Genomic DNA, 17,892 nt, shown 5'->3' with positions numbered 1-17,892 from the left:
TTGAACGCACAAACTCGTTCCGATTGTTTGTACCGACGAGGTCGTCATATATTAGATCGGGTATACCTTATCCTCGATCGTCCACAACTGGATATAAATGGGTTTCCGGTCGGAATGGATTTGAAATTTGATTGATGATTATCCACAATCACAAAGGAACCTGCGCAAGGTATACTAATTAGGTAAATTGCCTAATTGAGCTCATCATCCTGTCTTGATGTACAGTGCACTGAATGTCATTGGACAGCTCCCAAACAAAAAGGATGATGAACAAATGACAAAGGTGCAACAATTTCCTTTTTAGGCGTCGATCGATTCCTCCCCAACGAGAAAACATCGAACTGGCCCAACCCCCAACCCATTTAAGGAAAACCACCACGTCTCATTTTGGACCGGACAAAGGGGTAGGTTGATTAGTTCAGGAGGTGATGCCCCCTTTGCAGCTTCTGGACCAGTGGATGATGTGCAAAGTTGATGCACATTGCATCTGCTGAATGAGGGTGTGCGTTTCAGTGCACTGATTCACCTAAGATGATAGGCCTATAGTGTGTGATCACCATAATAGTCAGGTATTAGAATTTTAAACAATTAGCAACCTATATAGGTGGGAAGGCACTCGCTCACCTAATCATATTATTAATCATCAACATCACCAACATCATCAACATCATCATCATCACATATATTAACAACAACCAGAACAACAAGTTCCATTAAACTTTTCCAATCATTATCATTATTCTTTAAGTCAATCTTTATTCATTTATACTAATACAGATATTAGAATTATTTATTTATTAACATTTAAATATCAATAACCCTTTAATTAATGTATGTACTCCTATCAGTATTAGTTTGATCAATCAACCACCAACATATCAATCAAAGTCACAATATTATTATTAAGTTAAATAATAATATCAATTCAATCACAAGCATTATAATATCTAAATATTGTCTTATAATCATAATATTATTACTACTACAATTTTAACTTTAACACCAATCAATTACAATAAGAAACGATAGTGTCTCTTCAACCTGTTCTCTCTCTCTTTCACTTTATAATCACCAAAGTGATGACCTAAACCACCACACTCCATATCAAGTCATTCATCTCCACATCATCTTCCATTGACAGAGAGAGAGTAAACCATATAAGTGTATGAGTTTGTTTGTGTGAATGTTGGTTGCCATGAGAACAGTCACCCCTATAATCTCATAATTGGGGATTGATTTCACATCCTCTCCCTGTCTATCTGTCCATCCAACGAATACATGAAATTCACCACACACGAATCACCCCCACCCACAGTTTGCGTCACACCCCCCAACTACTTGATTCATTGACATCACCCCATCGCCATTCACAACGATCACTCCAATCTGTCTGTCTTTCTTCTGTTGTACACTCTCAACACACACACACACACACACACCACAGAACATGTGATAACCAACCACTTCGATCTGTTGTCTACTTCATCACCATGCCAGTCATGGAAGGATCGAGAGCAGGCAGGACATACATTCCAACTGCCTCATTCTAAATAACGTATCATATATACGATTGACACTACGCACAATCTACAACTAGTTGTTATTTCACTTACTTGTCTACACACAGATAATCATATACACACAGATACACTCATACACATACACTCTTTCTCCTCCTTGTACAGTTTGCAGAGTTTTCATTGTTGTCGAGACAACACGAATTCCCTCCCACCCAATCACACTCGATCACTTTGTGATCACACACGCCATCAGTCATCTAATTTTCCTCCTAAATCAATCAATTAATCAATCAGTCGATCAATCTGCAATCAACACATATCCAGCCCATTTGAATCAAAGATACCCCTGCTCCAGCCAGTCGGCCACAGTCCACAATCAACTGATCGCTCTTCAATCAATCAGACAATCAATCAGTAAACAATTATCCCACGCACCACATCTTACCACACCCATTTCAATCAATTCCAATTCATTCCTGCTCCCATTCCTGTGCCAGTGCCAGCCGCCATTGAGTCGATCACACCTCAACAACAGACACACTTGCTCTCAATCTCCAACTTGTAATACATTACACTTACGCTGATCATCAAAAAAAATGATCGACGACGAGAGAGTCGACACTGGAATGTCATTCCAGCACCACACCGATCACAACAACCATTTCCAATCAATCACCAAATCTCATCCTCAATCTTCAACATCTGAACTATTCCCATTGGAAACCAAGCCGATCAGTTCCAGCTCTATAACAGGCTCAAGTGCCAAAACACTGCCCAGCCTTAGCCTCAATCTCAGCAATATCAACAACATCAACAGCAACGGCAACAAGAGTCTTGGTCAGTTCACGCTTCCTTCTCCCACACCATCACCAAAGCACCTACCTTCACTCCCAATCGTTCTCTCTGACTTGAAGACAATTGGACAGACATCAGCTGCAACAACACCAACTTCAACTACAATGTCAACAATTTCCACTACAACCCCAGCACAACATGCCACAACACAACCAGTGAAGATTATTCCCTCGGCAACGGTACTACCAACCCAATCATCAGCGCCCACCATGAGTCTGCCGCCACCTACAAGCACAACCGGGGACAAGACCATCAAGACCCAGTTGGACAAGCCAAAGCGCCCCAAGACAGAGAAGGTGTCCTCGTCCTCATCAACAAGAGTGTGCGAGTTTTGTAAATGTAATACAACACCAACATGGAGAAGAGGTCCCTCTGGTAAAGGCTCTCTGTGTAATGCCTGTGGAATCAAGTGGAGGCTAAAGGGAAAGGACTCGTTGGTCAAGAAGCCAAAGCTAGACCTCCTTGGTGCCAAACAGGGAGTGAATCCTCTTGGCCAGAAGATTCATTCACAACAGTCATCATTCCCATCCATGAAGTCCGCCACAAAGATTCTACCCTCATCATCATCATCCTCCTCAGCCAACTTCAACTTCCCACTTCATTCACTTTCCTCCAACAACAACAACTCAAGCACCATCTCCCATTTCCCATCCAAACCATCACCCACTGCACCTTTCACATCATCGTCGTACTACCCAAGTGGTGCACCATCAATCAACCGTCTGCATCAGGAGCAGAAGCAGTTCCAGCAACAACAACTGCAACACTCTATGCAGCACCTGCACCAGCAGCAGATGTTCCACCAACAGCTGCCGTCCATGAGTCGCAGCTCCAGCTCAAGCGAGCTGTCCGTCCCCTGCCGTTCACCAGAGTTGCAGGCACCACTCAAGAAGAGGACTCTGACCCTCACTGAGTTTGCCGACAATGCACTCCTTCCCTTTGACTCTGACAAGGGATACTTTTGTAAATATTGTAAAAAGACATGGCCACAATCATCCTTCAAGAACAGCCAGCAATTCGGCGCACATTGCAGCAACTGTTCCAGAAAGCCAAGAGGCGAGAGTAAGTAATTCATGGAACATACCTATCGGCCACAATAATATGTCCAGTTATCTAACATATAACCTCCTCAATCCCCAGTCGAAGCCTTGATGTCCCTCAAGAAACTCACAAAGAGTGGAAGAGTATTGGAAGACGACGGAGCCGTACCTCTATGGGACACCAACAGCAACAGCAGCAGCAGCAGCAGTCAGAACCCACTGCTAGTCAGGCTCCTATCCATCGTTGAGAACCAGCTGCTAGAGCCCGAGGAACTATCATCGATCAAGGAAGAGATCAACGTATGTTATATAATCTTTTCTAAAGCCAAGCAACCAGTACTAACATCTAACTCTAGGGACTAAAGTCTGATATGTTGGAGAAGAAGAAGAGAAGAATCGACCAGTTGGAGTCCAACAAGAACAACATCAACAAGGAGCTGAACGAGATGCGTGCCAAGATCAACGAGTACATCACGAGCAATGAGCACACCAAGAGAGACTATATCGACACCATCAAGAAGGAGTATGACGACCGAGTGCACGACTCTGACACCCAATTCGGCGAGTCGCCATCGCACACCGTGCCAGCGACCAAGCACCACCTCACTCCGACCACAAAGCTCCCCATGAGTCCAGAGATCATTGACTCACCAACCAACAAGAGACCCAAGTACTATGTCGATGGCCAAGGCACACGTCATCACATTGACATGAGAGATATTCCAACTACGACTTTAGAATAAACAACTACAACCAACAAATAACTATCAATCATCATTCAAAGGGTGGAGAGAGTGATATATTTGATGACGAATGAATGAGATTATTACTAGATAATACATATACATTATATATAATAACTTCTTCCTTTATTTAGAGAAAGAAAGATTGATGTGTACAGGGGATCAATAAATAGATAGGTGTTATATATATGATCGATCAGTTCAAGACAGCACGTGTATGAGGCTCTGGAGGATTGATTTGGTCCACACTAGCACTGCGCTTGAAGGTCTTGACTCTGTATTCAGAGGCCAATGAGTGGTCTTCCAGACGCTTGGCACCAATTCTATCCAGAGGTTTCAGTGGGAATTGAGATGTATCCAACTGTGAAAAGGTTCGTAGTTCAAAGTAATACTTGGCATAACTGTAATGATGATGGTTAAGTTAGTTGGCTGGATGTACTATTATTCCGCAGTAGAGGACGGTCTAAACAACACTTACACACTAGCAGTTAAGCTAACATTGTACTGAATCAGTGCAAGGAACTGACGCTCTAAATTATTCAGGTCGGTGGCGGTCAGATTGTCAAACACGGGCAAGAAGTCTACGTTCCATACAGATTGGTCCTCCCAAACTTTGGACGCCAGTATCAGTGCAGACAGTACGATCCTTCTCCAGTTGGTCGAGCTGATTGTTGTCCCTGAGAATGTAATAATTCTCTCTATATATGCTAGACACATTATTGCACATTCAGAGTCCAACTGAGTAATAAATCTATATGTTAGTAATCATGGACATTGGATATCATCATCAACAACAAGAAACATACTCTTTCAGCTTTAAATATATCTCTAAGGAACTTATATATAGTATCAACTGTTGGTAGCATTTTAAAGTCCAACTTTCCTTTCTGTTGATGATTGACCAGGGTCAGACAGTTAGTATATCTCATTGTACCATTGATTGATTATAAATACATACAGTGATAGGATATTTCTCTTCACTGAATATCTCAAAGGTCTTTTGTGGTGAATGAGTTCCTCTCTCGATATGATATAGAAGTGCGTTTGCCATGCATTTGAGTATCTCATCATTGTCAGGAGTGGACAGAGTGCTCTTGATATAAAGGGATGAAGTTGAATTATGCTTGGCCCTCTGGAAGCCCTCCATGCGCATATGTTGTGGGATAGCCAGTGGTGTCTTGAATTGTGGACCGAGTCCGGACCTCTCAGTAGACAGTTGTCTTTGATGTTGTTTGGCCGGCTTGGTGAAGTAAATAGCATGTGAATCGTCCATAACAGAGTTTGAGTCTTGAGCAGAGAGAGTAAAGTCGCCGTCGGCCGAGATACTAATTTGTGAGTTGGAGTGTCGCTTCTGCTCAGTGAGAGGTTTCATCTCTGAAGAATTGATAAATGTGGTGGACAGTCGTTTGAAGAGTCCCAGACTGTTGTCGTGTCTATCTCGTCTATTGTTGCTACCGGCACTTCCACTGCCACTATCGCTACTGTCGTCGCTACTGCTGTCGTCACTACTACTGTCAACGCCCGAATGACTATTGATATTGGGACTACTGCTGTTGCCTGACAGTCGTACGCCCTTGAACTTTAACTGTGATGTGGAATGTGAAGTGTGTCTTCTTCTTTCTTTGATGTCGTCAATGTCACCGTTGGTTCCTTTCTTTGTCGAACAACAATTTCCCATCGGTTTATATTGTGTGTGTGTATATATAAATATATATAATATATAAATAAATAAGTGTGTAAGAGTTGGTTGGTTGGTTGGTTGGTAGGATTGACTTAATGTGTAGTTTACTATGTACAAAGTGATTCTATTGCTATTGATGTTGTAGGTATTGGTCAAGTAGTGTAGTAGTTAGTATTAATGTTATGACTTGAATTGAATGAATGTATGAACGATGATTTGATTGAATGATAATCAATCACTTTAAAGAGAGAGAGAATGTGTTACATTAACCAACAACCATCAACCAAAGCATTCCTTAAAAGTAATGTTTGGGTGGGTGTGGTTATTGTGTGTATGTATTTGTTTACATGTAATAAATATTTAAAGTGTGTATCTTCTTCGACACATAAATATAGAGAAGGAGTGGGGTGTGTGTGATTGTTTGGGGGTGTGTGAGAGTTGGGCCTCCTACTCTTGTGCCCCAGAGAGAAGGAGCGGTGGTGATTGACACAGCACAGTGTTTGAATTGCAACTTGAAGTTGGTGGTGGTGATGATGTTATTTACTTGAAGCCTCACTGCTGATGTAATGTAAATATTTAAATAAATGTGATTGATTTGTATTGACGATGAGTGTGTGTGTGCAACCAGTTATTCATTCAGATGTTGATGATTGATCGCTTCTAGTTGGGTGCAATGGCAATATATTATGAGACACAATGCCAAGAGATTAAACACAATTAATCGAGGTGATGCATTGCATGAACTAAGTATCTGTTTGTGCTGCTGCTGATGCTGTGATTGTGATTTAATTATTTATCCCTACCATTCACAGTTATAATTATTAGTACAAAATAATAATATAATTATATATATTTGCGTGTTGTGTGTCTCTTTGGTTATCTGTCTATTGAATTTACTACTAGGTTATCATTTACATTGATGTGATAGGGTTGTAGATTGAGCCACACACATCATCCCAGGCAATTCCTTACATCAGCCTAGCACCAACTGTGTCTGACACCCCTCGAAACCTAAGCAAACGACCCCCTAGATTGTCACCCATAGCATCCATGGCGTCTTTCAGGTAATGGTGACCTTTTTTTGTGAAGCAAGGAATTATTATTGTTTGATTGTTTACCCCCATCTTTCGTTTCAAATAACTTCATGATGGCAACTTTGTATTACGAACATTCAAAATGCTGTTGGGCTAAAGGACAACTGTATCCAAAGACTCTGTATCTTATGATCAACAGGATACCACGTGCAGTAATGTTATTTTCTTATCTGTAATCAAATGTTATCGAGAAGAAGTGGACAATAGCAACGTTAGCCGCCTAGATATTTGAATAGAATGGTTAAAGATGAAGGACAAAGATGGATGGATGAAGAAATGATGGTGGTGTGTTCAATCGTCTCTGATCTACGGATCTACCTTGCAGCAGTGTATGACAATGTATTATTATATATCTTGTAGCTTAGTAGAGATACACTGCAGATGAAGTAATCGCAATGATCGCCTGTCGTCTCGGTCTGTACCGAACAATCTACACTATCAACACCAAAGAGTTGTAAGTACATAAGAATATGATGTAAGTGTCGCTGGGTCATCCTCGAGAGTCCTTCCATTGGAAGTTCAGCTTTGCCTGGACAGATACTCTGAACATTACGCCTGTTATCGGGAGGGTGTCAACATTACAAACATGTCAGAAAGAGGGCGATCACCCATATTGTCATTAAAACAATAACTCTGCATTATCATTAGTAGGGCCATAAATAACAAAAGATCGGCCCATTCGGAAGGGAGACCATGATGGATCAATACACAATCGTGTGGTGGTTCCATATCCGAGCTTTGTTTTATGTGTCCTGCGACGTCCACATCCATCAGATATGTTGGATAGATATTTTTTCAAACATCAATATCCCTGACGTCACTAAAGGTAGTATTAGGCCTTGATCAATTATGAAACCATTCATCAACATTATCCAATTCATACATACACATACAATGTCCAGATCATACAGTTTATTATCATTATTGTTGATCATTCTGGTCATTGCTATTTCACAATGCAATGGTATGGAATGGAACATTCATCCTACAATTCCAAAGGCATATAGTTAACCCGATCAATCAATCAAACAGGAATTAACTTTGCAATAACCCAAGCTAATTACTATGGAACGACAGTGTTGATTGATGGTGATAACTTTGACAAGATCAACATCCCACCAGATGTAATCACCTTTGTCGGCATGAACTGCGTCAAACCTGTCAGAAACTCAATCAACAGAGTGGAGTGTGAACTTCAGCAACCATACACTCAACCAACAATCACATTCCAGATGATGGTCAATGGTACACTCGCCAGTGGTAACGGCACATTCACACTCACCAACCCCTACATCTTTGTGGACACTTTAACACCCAATGTCGTGTCAATGAATGGTAACACCAAAATCACTCTGACCGGATCGTTCTTGGGCAATGCCAGCTCAATGGGTACCACGGTCACGTTGAAGAACGACTCCTACTCAATTGATTGTCTGGACGTCCAGTACATTACCGACAGTGTAAAGATCTCTTGCACTACAGGTGTGCCAGAGAGCGAGGCAAGTCTCTCAGTCGAGGTCTCCAATTCCGAAACTGGATATACCCAGTTCCCAAATGATAAAGTGGCTGTACAGTTTAGAGGTAAGTCCATTCCAATCATTCCAAGCAATTAATTAGTCTAACCACGTTCGCTCACTCTATCATTTAATTTATAGCATTCTCTATATCAACTGTTGAACAAAACAATGATACAGTCACTATCCATGGCAATTACTTTGATGCCTATGCTGGTGCATTAGAGGTTACAGTTGGCAAAGGAAAGACGAAAAATCTATTATACAGTAGAACACAATGTATTTTTACAATTCCTCCAACAATGACCAATGGTGTCTTGATATTAACAGACACTACACCTGGATCAAGCCTAGTCTCACAGATTGGTGTAATATGGAGTAAGTAATACATTAAACCATGATGATGATGGCTTCAATCACTAACCTTGGTATCATCACCACGATAACATAATTATCAAACAGAACCCATTATCAGGAGCTTCAATACAACACCTGGTAATTTCACATTAAAGGAAGCAGACAAAATGACGATTGTAACACAGATGATTGAGAATGCTGACTTTGTCACACTGTCAATCGGTGGCCAAATGATCAATAACATGTCATTCTCCAATCCATTGACTGTGGAACTTCCTCAGCTCGTTGGAACTGTCAGGATTGATCTGATCGTCTACTCTGGTAACTCATCATTCCGCTACACGTACCCGCAACCCCAACTCTTGGGTATCTCGTCGTCCACTTTGAATGACATTGCCACAATTGTTATTCAGGGCAAATATCTCTACCAATCTATTGCGCCTACTCAAGTACCAGTGATCAGTGGAATCGTTGACAAGCCATTGGCTTTTCAGGTGCTGCCCGAAACCACCTACTTCTACCTCAAAATGGATCTGCCCCAAAGTGCTCGCTCAGGTGCATTCAATATCTCGATTGGTGGCCAACAGAGCAAAAGCACGACCAGCCTCATACCCTCATTATCCTCAATATCCTCGCCTCCAACTGGTGGTGGCATCATAACAATCACTGGATACTACCTCTCACCAACATCGTTCGACAATAACAATATATTGGATATCACGATCGATGGCAAGGCTTGTACCAATCTGACGATGGTCGGTACATCATTCGCTCCTTACACCCTCACCTGTCTTGCACCAGCGGGACGAGGTGTTGCCACACTACATGCCAATAACTTGATGGCCGTCAAGAACTTTACCTATCAGTCCACGTCAATCACATCTGTAACATCAACCGTATTCAATCAGCCTGGTGATGTCACCATCTCTGGAACAAACTTTGCCGGCAACAACTTGGCCGTGACAATTGGATACGTGCCATGCACCAATCCAGTTGTTAATGTCGACTACACTCAGATTGTTTGCAACTTTGCCTCAAACGTGAAAGTGCCACTGGTCGTAATAGTATCGGGAGTGCCTGAGAAATACCTCTCATTGCCAGTGACCATCTCGATTGGTGGTCAGGATGTCATTACCGAGTTCAAGTTCATTTACAGCGCCAACTCTGGAACATGCGCCACACCTTGTGGTAACTTTGGAACGTGTGTCAGTGGCGAGTGCCAGTGCCTGGAAGGATACACAGGTGCCAACTGCACCATAGCAGTTAGTAATGGTGTCGATGTACCATTGCCATCACCCGACTCCACGACCGTCGTTCTTGGATCATCTTCCAATAATGTAGAGTTCAATGTCGCCATTGCTGGAATCCGTGAGATGGACGCCACCAATGGCACCATAATCAAGTATGTCAACATACGCGACACACTTTGGAACATTGTCAGTACCAGCTCGGACAGTGCCAACAACACCTATTATGTCTACAACACATCTTTGCCAAATATCTCTGGCTTTGTGATCACAACCGAGATTGCAGTGTTTGTCAATGAACACTCAGTCAACTTTGAAGGAGACACATTCAATGTGCCAAAGAACTCGATCAAGTACAAGATCACTCTGTCCAAGTGGCCATTCGTCACCATGAACAACTACCTTCAGGTGCTATTCCAATCAAGTGCTGGTGCGCAGTCCATTTGTGATGGTGAGCGGTTGGTGAATGCCAAGGTTGGCGACTCATCGATCAATGAGAAGAACTCACTCAGACAGATGGAGATCTATCAAGGCAGTGGTCTACTTCGTGCATTCTACTCTGATAGACTGTTAGTCGACAATCGAGTGACATACAGTCTGGTAGAAACAGTCAAACCAAACGATCCCTCGATGGCCGGACTGAATAGCAACGGCTCACAAGTTCTAGCGGTGCTAACATCGGTGAATGTGCCATCATTCGCAGAGAGTGCTGTGATTGATCCAAACTTTGCCTCTCTGTTGTTGACTGACGACAATAAGAGTGAGTGTGGAGGTGACAAAGAGAGGAAATGGTTGATTCCAGTCGTTGTAGTAGTGTCAGTGGTTGGTGCAGCCATCATCATTGTTGCTGCAATCATTATTATCAAGAAGAACCACATCAACTTGATGCGTGTCAATATTAAACTTAGAGAGCTGCGAGGAAAGCAGTAGTCACAACATCATATGTTAGCGGAAGGTTATAATAACCATAAATAAGAGTTTACTTAAAATCAATGGTTGATTGCTTCCTTGCAGTGCCAATGTCACAAGAGTTGACCTTGGTGGCGAATCGAAGTGAGCTATATTTCGTTTGAGTGTGGACATGATTGCCAGATGTGTCAGTGTTTTGTCTCGTCGCCAATCTCAAGAGTACCACTACTACTACTTACCAAAGAGTCTCCTGAACGTCTGTGGCCTCTGGTGATATATTCACAAACATAAGTGTCTTGGAGCTGGCGGCACCAAGTGTACCCTGCAGAAGGTAGGTGAGCTTGGAGTTGCGATAGGGCACATGCTTGTCCTTGTTGGCCAGCGCTGTGATCACATCGGACAGACAGCTCAATGACTTGTTGATGGCCATAGTTTCCTTTAGACGATCGCCCGATGCTCCACTCTTGGACACTCGCTCTGATCCAGCCAGGTCTACAAGATTGAGTGTACCGGATGTGTTTTCTCCAGTCACGGCATTGTGACCCTGCAGTCGCAATTGGAACACGCTGTGTGATCGAGATGACCGATCGTTGCACAATGTCTTGGCAACGGCCCTGTTCCTAGAGGCGATTGACAGGAGCGTATGTATCTCCTCTGGCTGACGCACTCTGACCACCCGCAAGTTGGTGACAATTGTGTTGGCGCCATCGTGTCTGATCTCGTGCAATTGTTGTTGTGAATTGTTGGTCAATAAGTCATTGATAGACTCATTGTATATCTCTAAGAAGAAGACGTCCATGTCAAAGACCCAACCCTTTGGTTTGAGTGCCTCGGATGTACTGAATATTTGCTCGACGGTCCTTGGAATCATTCCACGCTGTGCCGATGTGTTTCCACCCTCCATCGTATAGGTCTTACCCGATCCAGTCTGACCATAGGTGAAAATACATGTTGAGTACCCATCCAAGGCACTCTGCACGAGCTGTGAGATCTCCTCAAACACCTCCTCTTGGCATGCTCTTGCTCCAAACACTCGATCGAATGAGAAACTGTTTGTCTTTGTTTTGCTATCGCCAGTCAAAGTTTGTGTCTTCATTGGATGGTATTAGTATTGATCTGATTGATTGACCGCACTGCATTACTAACGACACTTACGAGTGTGTTTACATTCAATGTAGTGTCGCCAATTGTTTCAAATATGTCCTCACGCTGCTGCTGCTGACTCTCGGACATGCCTCCAAGACTTGGACGAAGACGACAAAACACTCGGATGTTTCCTCGCAACTCTTGGATGGTGTTGTGCAACTTCTTACGCAATTGCTCATCTTTGATACTCTTGTTTGTGAGCTCGGCAATGATCTGGTCCCTGGCAATGAGCTCCTGCCTCAGACTGGCGGCATCGTCCTCAAACTGAGCGGCAAAGGCGTCCTTCTGCTCCATCAGTGAGGTCAGATGGCAGACCTTATCCTCAAACGAACGAACAATATTGGCCACGTTCTCTTTGAGTGAAAGACGCTCCTGTTGGAATGAGTCCAGCACTTCCAGACTCTCATTGTACTTGTGCATCAGTCCAGTATTCTCTGACTTGAGGTTTTCCACCGTATTGTTCAGTCTCTCAATAGTGGCCTGTAGTCTCTCAACCTCCTTGGACTTCTCCTCATAGTCCAACTGTGTCTTTATGTCTGGGAGGGGCAATGTTACTGGGATGATGTGAAGAGTTAGTAAATGCAATCATGGCAATCATTGGCCTTTCTTCAAGTGCATATATATACTCTTTGGCAACTTTAGTGGTCTATCATCGACCACCATGTTCTGGTTGCGCAGGTCCTTCTTCATACCATCAGCAAACATGGACAGATGTTGTATCCTTCCCTTGATATCATCATGCTCAGGGTACTTGCTGAGTATAGATTTTCCGGTCACACTGTTGTTGCAGTTCAAGGTGCTGTTGTTGTTGTTGTTGTTGTTGATGTTACTACGTGTACTACTAGGAACAGGACTTTTTGGCTGATGAGACATGGCAGTGCTAGCGGCTGATGATGGTGGCTGTACGTATGATCTCAAAAGACTACCATTGAATCGATGTGAACTAAGCACAGGTGTATCAAACGCAACGTCGCTGAACGAGTATGATGAGGTAGATGTTGACATGAGTTGTGATGCAGTGAGCTCCTGCTGTTCCTCTTCCTGAAATGGCACAGGACTGTCTACCATCGATGAGCTTGTATTTCTAGTCGTCGTATTATGACTGCTACTAACTGGCGCATACTATATATAGTGTGTATTAGTAATGTATGATGATCGATCAGTATAGTTTGATGATAATGCTCTGAGCACCTACCTTTGGAATGTTCCTCTTGTTGTTGTTGTTCTGAAGGGAGGCCAAGTGAAGAGGACTGCCATCAGAGGCAATGGAGTTGGTTATCTCCTTGAATGGTGATCTAGGTATAGACATGTTGTATATTTATGTAAGTCTGTTGTGTTGTGTTGTGTTGTTGTCTCAATGTGTAATGTAATGTTTCAATGATACATGATCCAATCAACAGAAAATTTCCGTTAGAATTGAGCGCCATTTTTTAAATTCTTTTTGTAACACTCAGCCAATCTATCCATCAATTAGGTTTAGGAATGATTCCTAATTACCCAAAAATTTATTAGTGATTGTGTAGATACACTGACATTACAAACCTTATTGATATCAGCATCACAATAAGACATACACTGGTGTATCGATAGTGATTTTGATTGTCCACTATCCTATGGATGACTTCTTCTTCTTGGGGACTTTTAGGGAATTCATTCGTTTGGTTTGCCTTTTCATTATAAACAGCAGACAACAACTACAATAACAATACAGATAAATGACCTTTGTACTATCAGGTTGGAGCTGGTATAAGGGGTGCTTGCAATCGGCGCCCCTCACCACTAAATGTCTCACTAGTGGAGGTTAGTCAATCATCAATGAGACAGACAGACAGACAGACAGACAGACATATGATGGCTGACCAATCACAATGATGATAATGTCTTCAAAGTTATCTTTGGTATAGGTGATAGGTTAGCTCAACGCTTCGAAGGAAAAACTACTTGGAATCATAACAGGACATTAATGATGTCCACTGTTGGCATGCTCTGCATCTCTCCTCAGATACATTTGTACGATCGATTAATCAATCATTCAATTTCACACTACCATCACTGACTGATTGACACTAGTTGGTTCAAGTTCCTTGACACTACCATACCTGGCACCTCAAACCCCAGGATCCTAGCCAAGCTTGCCTTGGACCAGCTGTTGTTCTGTCCTTATATCATAGCGTGCAACTTTGGCGCAGTCAACCTCTTCAAGAACAAAGGACACTTTGACATGGAGGCCTACCAGTACAAGTTGAACAACGAGTTGTTTGCATCACTGAAACAAGCATGGATGATATGGCCACTGACCAACTTTGTACTCTTCAAGTACGTACCCATCGACTACAGACTGCTGATATCAAACTTTGTCAGTGTCTATTGGAATGGCTATCTATCGATCATTGGCAATAGAGAGACGACCAACAAACACGACGTGGTGTTGGTTGAACCTACAACGACAAAGCCACATACAGATTGACCATCAAATATAAAGATAGATAATAGTAGTTGTAGGCCTTTTCAATTTATTAGTGGGAGGGTAGAAGGTGATTTAGTTCGATCTGAGTATGTCCGCACTCGCATCTTGGCGAATCAATGAATGGGTTTGAAGGGGAGGAGGGGAGGTAGGTAGGTAGGTACAGGGTATGGCCATTGGTATTACATTTGTTAATAATAATAAAGATAGGTATGTTGAATGGATGTTGAAGGTCACCAGTGTTGCAGATGTTGATCAATGTTGGTGGTATTATACATGTTTGTTAGTGATTGGTGAGTGGTGTGATCATTGTAGTACATCGCGTCGATAGTTCGTTTGGGTGACATTGTAGAGGATTTGGGTGAGATTGGTTGATGATCGTCCAGTGGAGATGACATTGATGATGTTGGCGATGTGGATTGATTACTGTCATTGGAGTGTTCGGGACTGATGATCTGATGTTGTTGATGGTGATGGTGTGAGCTTGATAATGTGGTGTGTGGCACCATGCTGCCACTGCCACTGCCAATGCCAATGTGCTCGTAAGTGAATGCCAGATGGCTCTTGTCAACGCCGCTGAGGAAGTGGTCGTGGCTACCTTCTTCCAGATCGACGTCCAGGAAGCTGGTGGGGACGGGTGGCGACATGTGAATGTCGAGTGACTCGGATATTGAGTGCAGTTGGGGTGGTGCGGGGATGGGGGAGTGCAGGTGTGGCGAGAACATCACGCCAGACGATGTCGATAGTCCAATTGGTGGTGATATATCTGTAGTGGATGTGTTGAGTTGTTGTTGTTGTTGTTGCTGTTGCATTGGATATGGTTGGATGGGTTGGTATCGCGGAGTAGTCATTGATGAGGACGTCAGACTGGGCGAGGGTGGAACGCTGGTACATGGAGGCAAGGGGATACTGGCATTGTTGGGGTCAGCCAGCATCAGTAGCTTGAAGGCATGGAAGTTGATGAGCTTCTTTCTAAAGGTCTCGGCACTGACATTTGTGTCGTACTCGGGCAGACGGAAAAAGGTGGTGCTGTCACTGGAGAGCTCGGCAAACGACTGAGACAGCTCCTTCTTGGTGCTGTCGTTCAACGTGCTGTTTATCACACCCAACAGCGCCTTGATGCTGTCCTCGATTGAGGGACGACTGTCCTCATTGGGCACGAGTGTCTCTTTGAGTTGCTTGACAAAGTCAGGGTTGGCAAGCACACTGGCCATGCTCTGTGACTGTGACAATGACGTCGACGACGAAGAGGATGTTGGCGAGGGAGAACGTACCCGCGATGGCGGCAGACCATCGGTCGAGTCCTGCAGGTCAAACTTGGACATTCCAGCGGTCAAAAGTGATGTGGTGGATTGGTTGAGAGGTGAGAACAGGTGGCTTGGGGATGGTGCCGTGGCCGACTGGAACAACGGTGACTGTGCCAACGTGAGTCCCGAAAGGACGGGTGTGAGCAACGTATGTGGAGGACGCGACATTGAGTAAAGCTTGGGGCTGGGCGCTGGTGACTGAGCGTCCTTTGATGCCTTGATCTGGACGTTCTTCTTTGATCTTGTTGGTTTGATTAGTGAAGATGATGATGGTGATGTGTTGTTTGTGGATTGATCTGTTGATGTTGATGTTGTTGTTGTTGTCGATTCGCTGTCGACACCTTCAATATTGAACAGTCCACTATTGTCAGAGGTGTCAGTGGAGCTGGCCAGTGGATTGGCTGTGCTCTCATTGAACACCTGAGGCAAGAGACCATTCTCTGAGCGATCCACAAAGCTTGACGATGCAGGTGATATCTCAGAGAGCAATGACGAGGAACTATTGAACGCCGTACACTGTTTCTTCAATATAGGCATACTGTTGGACTTTTTGCTGGACTTTAAAGAGTTTGGACTGCTACTACCACCCTCTGCCGCTGCCGCCAACACATTCTCTGTTGATGTATTCTTCTTGCTCGCCTTCTTTCTTGGTTTGGCTATATTTTAAAATATAATAATAATTAATTAAATAAATAAATTAATTAAATAACTTAATTGCGTTACTTACCTTGCTTACGAGGGCTTCCAGATACTGGTGGCACATTGCCACTGCTAAAGATACTGGGGGATTGCTGGGACTGAGCAAACACCTCCAGGAATGTGTTGGCTCCTGGAGACATGGCAGATAGACTGCTGGGGATGGGTGGGATTGGCGAGTTGGTATGGTGGTCACCAAGGGACGACGCCAGTGTGGGTGAAGCCAGTCCGAATGGTGCCATATTGTTTGCAGCTGGAATATTTACAAAGTGATGCGTTGATGTGGCGCTTGCTGCTGGAGATGAGGGTGTGTTTGATTGATAGAACAAGTGTGATGTGGAGTTTGGTGTCGACTGTGTGGATGATGACAATCCAGTTTGATTATTATTATTGTTGTTGGTCACCATTGTTGGTGACTGAGGTGATTGAGGTGGAAAGAATCCAACCATATATTGTTGTTGTTGTTGTTGATTGATGTTTTGGTGATGGTGTTGTTGGTTAAGGAAGCCTAAGTATTGGTCAGGCTTTGTGTCTTTACACTAATGTGAATGGTATGGTTAGTTGGTCACCCAAATATGATTGAGATCCAAGGATTGTGAAAGAATCTTACATGATTGGCCTGTAGGTCATCATATGATACATTGATATGGTTTGCCATGATGTGGCCAGCCACAACATTTCCTGGATGGAATCCATTGGTGGTGTAATATGGACTGCCGCCGCCGCTGCTGCCTCCACTGACAGGTTGTTGTTGCTGTTGTAAAAATTGATGATGTTGTTGAGGTTGGTGGTGTTGAAGGGTCTGTGACGTGCCTGGTTGAGGCGTGAAGACCATGCTTGTGAGCTCGTGGTCCGAGCCATAGGACTGACTGTCGTTCAGGAAGCTAGTGTCATCATCCAGACCACTCCCGTACATGCTGTAGAGCTTGGTACTGAGGAAGGGCGACGTTGAGTCTGATGGATCACCGATGTCCATTGTGGTGTGCTTGGCAGATATATATTATATTTTAGGAGTCGCTGTGGTATGAGCTGGTAACAGCTAACAAGCGTGGACAACACAAATTTGAGGGAAGGTGGTGGTGTGGCTTAGCCAAAGTAAACTATTGTTATTGTTGTTGGTATTACTACTACTACTATTGTGATTGAATGAGTGTGTATGTATTAATAAATAGGGAGGAAGTGATTGGTGGTGGACGTGAAAATTGATGGTGTTGTGTGTTTGATTGTTGTGTTGGTTGGGTCAATTGATTGATTGATTGATTGACAGACAGAGACACAATCAATGTTAGATAACACAACAATTAATAAGAGGAGGACCT

At 43.4% G+C, this 17,892-nt stretch overlaps 6 protein-coding genes across 6 annotated transcripts; 3 read left to right on the top strand and 3 right to left on the bottom strand.

Moving 5' to 3' along the window:
- Positions 1-2,116: 2,116 nt before the first annotated feature.
- On the top strand, positions 2,117-4,158 carry SAMD00019534_095190 (hypothetical protein; the record flags this gene model as incomplete). Its single annotated transcript, XM_012895444.1, has 3 exons — positions 2,117-3,437; positions 3,516-3,715; positions 3,772-4,158. 3 exons carry the CDS (start codon positions 2,117-2,119, stop codon positions 4,156-4,158), a joined length of 1,908 nt encoding a protein of 635 aa, XP_012750898.1.
- Positions 4,159-4,354: 196 nt separating this feature from the next.
- SAMD00019534_095180 (hypothetical protein) lies at positions 4,355-5,836 on the bottom strand (the record flags this gene model as incomplete). The annotated part of the gene is made up of 4 exons (XM_012895443.1): positions 4,355-4,559; positions 4,637-4,896; positions 4,965-5,045; positions 5,117-5,836. 4 exons carry the CDS (start codon positions 5,834-5,836, stop codon positions 4,355-4,357), a joined length of 1,266 nt encoding a protein of 421 aa, XP_012750897.1.
- Positions 5,837-7,827: 1,991 nt separating this feature from the next.
- SAMD00019534_095170 (hypothetical protein) lies at positions 7,828-10,981 on the top strand (the record flags this gene model as incomplete). The annotated part of the gene is made up of 4 exons (XM_012895442.1): positions 7,828-7,897; positions 7,966-8,514; positions 8,589-8,825; positions 8,910-10,981. 4 exons carry the CDS (start codon positions 7,828-7,830, stop codon positions 10,979-10,981), a joined length of 2,928 nt encoding a protein of 975 aa, XP_012750896.1.
- Positions 10,982-11,030: 49 nt separating this feature from the next.
- SAMD00019534_095160 (hypothetical protein) lies at positions 11,031-13,415 on the bottom strand (the record flags this gene model as incomplete). The annotated part of the gene is made up of 5 exons (XM_012895441.1): positions 11,031-11,109; positions 11,200-12,050; positions 12,116-12,660; positions 12,733-13,228; positions 13,302-13,415. The coding sequence occupies 5 exons, from the start codon at positions 13,413-13,415 to the stop codon at positions 11,031-11,033; spliced, it is 2,085 nt and encodes a 694-aa protein (XP_012750895.1).
- Positions 13,416-14,069: 654 nt separating this feature from the next.
- SAMD00019534_095150 (hypothetical protein) lies at positions 14,070-14,573 on the top strand (the record flags this gene model as incomplete). The annotated part of the gene is made up of 2 exons (XM_012895440.1): positions 14,070-14,116; positions 14,177-14,573. The coding sequence occupies 2 exons, from the start codon at positions 14,070-14,072 to the stop codon at positions 14,571-14,573; spliced, it is 444 nt and encodes a 147-aa protein (XP_012750894.1).
- Positions 14,574-14,803: 230 nt separating this feature from the next.
- Positions 14,804-17,549, bottom strand: SAMD00019534_095140 (hypothetical protein; the record flags this gene model as incomplete). The annotated part of the gene is made up of 3 exons (XM_012895439.1): positions 14,804-16,533; positions 16,605-17,112; positions 17,184-17,549. The coding sequence occupies 3 exons, from the start codon at positions 17,547-17,549 to the stop codon at positions 14,804-14,806; spliced, it is 2,604 nt and encodes an 867-aa protein (XP_012750893.1).
- Positions 17,550-17,892: the final 343 nt, after the last annotated feature.

The sequence above is a fragment of the Acytostelium subglobosum genome (assembly GCF_000787575.1).
Source record: "Acytostelium subglobosum LB1 DNA, scaffold: scaffold22, whole genome shotgun sequence".
NCBI classification, from domain to species: Eukaryota; Evosea; class Eumycetozoa; order Acytosteliales; family Acytosteliaceae; genus Acytostelium; species Acytostelium subglobosum.
Note: the sequence above shows the minus strand (reverse complement) of the source record. Positions and strands in the feature narration are given on the sequence as shown.